The 1,997-nt window shown below is 48.8% G+C and overlaps 1 protein-coding gene across 1 annotated transcript in view; it reads left to right on the forward strand.

The window, feature by feature from the left end:
• LOC101853000 (serine/threonine-protein phosphatase 4 regulatory subunit 4) overlaps positions 1-1,809 on the forward strand; it is a gene marked incomplete at its 3' end in the record, with an annotated part of 10,052 nt that extends 8,243 nt beyond the window's left edge. The window contains 1 exon segment of the mRNA XM_035969823.1: positions 795-1,809. Coding sequence (XP_035825716.1) covers positions 944-1,809 — 866 coding nt within the window.
• Positions 1,810-1,997: the final 188 nt, after the last annotated feature.

The following is a 1,997-nucleotide window of genomic DNA, read 5'->3' on the forward strand; positions in this document are numbered from 1 at the left end:
CCCCCCCCCTCACCGTTTTCATGCCCTGCCCGTGTTCAACCATTTCTGGATCTTCCAAATTCGATCTCGCATCTCAAATCCTCAGTACAAAACGAGAACGAAAAAGGTACCGGATTGTCGGTTAGACAGGCAAATGGATCTGTTGTACTCATTCGATCTGTGGAATCTTTTTCCCGAGGGTTTTGGGTTGTTTTTTTTTTTTTAAATCCTTGGTTGTTTTCGTCGTACTTAACAAAGAAAAGAGGATTCTGTTTTTTTAAAAGGTATGACCTCAAAACCCAGAATGGGGAATTATTGTTTGAACTAAAAATGAAACGAACGAGTAGTACCTCGTCTTTTGTGTTAGTAAGTAGAGTGTCCAGGACAAGTGTTCTTTTATAGATTAGGTTACCGGTCATTGTTTGAGGTGCCGAAGAATTCACCACGTAAAAAAAAAAGGTATTGGTGTACCTGTCCGGGTTTATTTAGTCTGCATTTACTGCACTCCAATTTGCGTGTAATTTTGGAATTTTCGTCTTCTTCAATTTACGTTTACCGTGATTTACTGCGATTAATTATTACACACCATGTTCGCGAGGGCAGTAAATGTATCGACGTTGCAACGTACATTGTATGTTGTTTCTGGATTACAAGTTCGCGCTCGGTTTCATTTTGAGTTAATTCTGTGTTCAGTTCTAAGGAAGCAATCGTCGAATTTTCCCTGTGGTTCAAGAGTTTGATTTATCCTCATTGCGCTGCGTGTGTGCTCCGAGATTTCTGGATTATGAGTTAATTCCCCGTTTTGATATCTACAGGTACTGTAGTCTGTGCTTGTTAAGAAGACGATGGATAGATTTCACATGTAGCTCTATATACGTTACTGTTTCATTACGTTGAGAGTTTGTGTTTGTGTGATTGGTCGATTTCTTATTGCGCTCGCCTGTGCTGAACATGGCCATTGTCAATGGGTGACCGCGGCCTGGTGCACAGCCCCCCACCCACCATGCGAGGCGGGATCCTGGAGCCCCTGGACCACGACAACATGCCCCTCCAGGCGGTCATCGTGAAGAACGGGAAGATTTTCATCGACAGTATCGACCCGCCTGTGTCATCGTCGTCGCCGTCGTCATCGTCGGAAGATAAGGAGTCGGATAACGAGGCTCGCGGTGAGGACCGGACGGTGGAGGAGGAGGAGGATGTAAACGACGAGAACAAACGTCTGGAGGAGGAGATAGATCGCCTCACGGGCGGCGTCGGCGACGACGATGACGACGACGACTACTACATCGGGAACAGCAAGTTCTCGCAGGAAGCCTTCGACTCCTTCATGAGGGCTACCGATAACGAGGAGGATGACAACATCGGGGATATCATGATCTACAACCAGCTGCACGGGAAGAAGGAGAAGAGCGAGCCGTCGTCGAGAACGAGGGACGATAATGACGACGAAGACGAAGACGAAGGTGGACGACGTTATCAGTATCACATTGAGCAGCACCCGCTCCCCCCGCACTACCAACAGCAGCGTCTTCACCAGGCGGGGGGAAGTAACTCTTCGCCCTCATTTCCTGGCAGCCCCAGGCGGAGTCCTGTTCCGTACGGGTTCTACCCGCCTGGGATGGGTCCTTACAACGGGCCTGAACCGCCCGACGTCCGTGTCGGGCCTCACCCGAGCGATGAGAGTCCCCCGAGGGCCGGGGGCTGCCGGCGGCGGGATAGTCTCAACATGGAGGAGTACTCCACCTTTTCTGAGGACGTGGATCGGCTGCTCAGCGAAGACGTGGACGCTTCTTGGCGATACGTTCCTCTTTACCCGGAACATTATTATGGGTGAGTGTAACAGAACGCAGTTTTCTCTATTGTTTTTTTTGGTTTTGTTTTGTGTCCAGCCCTTTGAAGAATGTAGATCGCGATTTCTTTAAAGGGAATTGTAAGACGTGTACCCAGTTTGGATATCCCCCAATTTGACACACACACACACACACACACACACACACACACACACACACACACACACA

The sequence above is a fragment of the Aplysia californica genome, unplaced genomic scaffold (genome assembly GCF_000002075.1).
Source record: "Aplysia californica isolate F4 #8 unplaced genomic scaffold, AplCal3.0 scaffold00186, whole genome shotgun sequence".
Classification (NCBI taxonomy): domain Eukaryota; kingdom Metazoa; phylum Mollusca; class Gastropoda; order Aplysiida; family Aplysiidae; genus Aplysia; species Aplysia californica.